The sequence below is a fragment of the Gavialis gangeticus genome, unplaced genomic scaffold, assembly GCF_001723915.1.
Source record: "Gavialis gangeticus isolate Ggan-Ray unplaced genomic scaffold, GavGan_comp1, whole genome shotgun sequence".
Lineage (NCBI taxonomy): Eukaryota > Metazoa > Chordata > Crocodylia > Gavialidae > Gavialis > Gavialis gangeticus.
This window is the reverse complement of record NW_017729029.1, coordinates 74,836,827-74,837,582: the sequence shown is the minus strand read 5'-3', so window position 1 is coordinate 74,837,582 and position 756 is coordinate 74,836,827. Positions and strand designations below refer to the sequence as shown.

The window sequence follows — 756 nt, the reverse complement described above, 5'->3', positions numbered from 1 at the left end:
TGGGGGTGGGGGGCGCCGCGTCTGTGAGCGCGCTGGGCTCACGCGGGCGCTGCTTCGCCCCCTGCAGTGCGAGAAGTCGCGGGGCGTGAAGAAGAGCCGCTGCGGCCGAGCCGACGGCCCCGGCCCCCTGCGCGCGGAGGTGGAAGGCTGCTACCGGCTGCGGATGCCCGAGGACTTCTTCCACTTCTGGGACTTCTGCCAGGAGCTGGATCCCGACACGCCCGCGGGTACGTCCTGGCTTTTTTTCTGCCCCGGCGCGAGGTCTGGGGCCGAGGTGTCGTCTGCCAAGGCAGATACGGAGCCTTCTACAAAGAGGTTTTCCCATTGCTTCTCTCTTTGAACGGGTTAATGACGGAGACAAGAACGACCCTGGTCAAGTTCAGACCTTCCCTCAGCCTTGCCCAGTCTCCTGGCCAGAGAGCGGAGGCTGAAAGGGAGACTGAACTGGGTATGACTGTGGGGTTTTTCCCTCCACTGTTCCTCTCTCACTTGCAGCCTCCAGCATTTAGGGTTCAGGAAGCACTAATTCAGAGGCCATTGGCAACGTGTAGGGATGCACACTGGTGCATGTGCACTCTCTGGGATTGGTGATGCACCCCCTGAGAGAAGTGCCACTGACACTGTTGGTGGTGCCTGTGGGTGGTTGCCGATTTTTTTTTTTTGCCACTGGCCATCACTCGCACTGGTGGTGGTGTCTGTGGATGGTCACTGACCACTAGTTGGTGCTCACAACACCCCCCCCCGGCCCCCCCCCCC

At 61.5% G+C, this 756-nt stretch overlaps 1 protein-coding gene across 1 annotated transcript in view; it reads left to right on the top strand.

Moving 5' to 3' along the window:
- LOC109300895 (histone PARylation factor 1) overlaps nt 1-756 on the top strand; it is a 32,485-nt gene that overhangs the window by 353 nt on the left and 31,376 nt on the right. Inside the window, exon 2 of the mRNA XM_019521777.1 lies at nt 68-227. Coding sequence (XP_019377322.1) covers nt 68-227 — 160 coding nt within the window. The remainder of the gene's footprint in view (nt 1-67; nt 228-756) is intronic.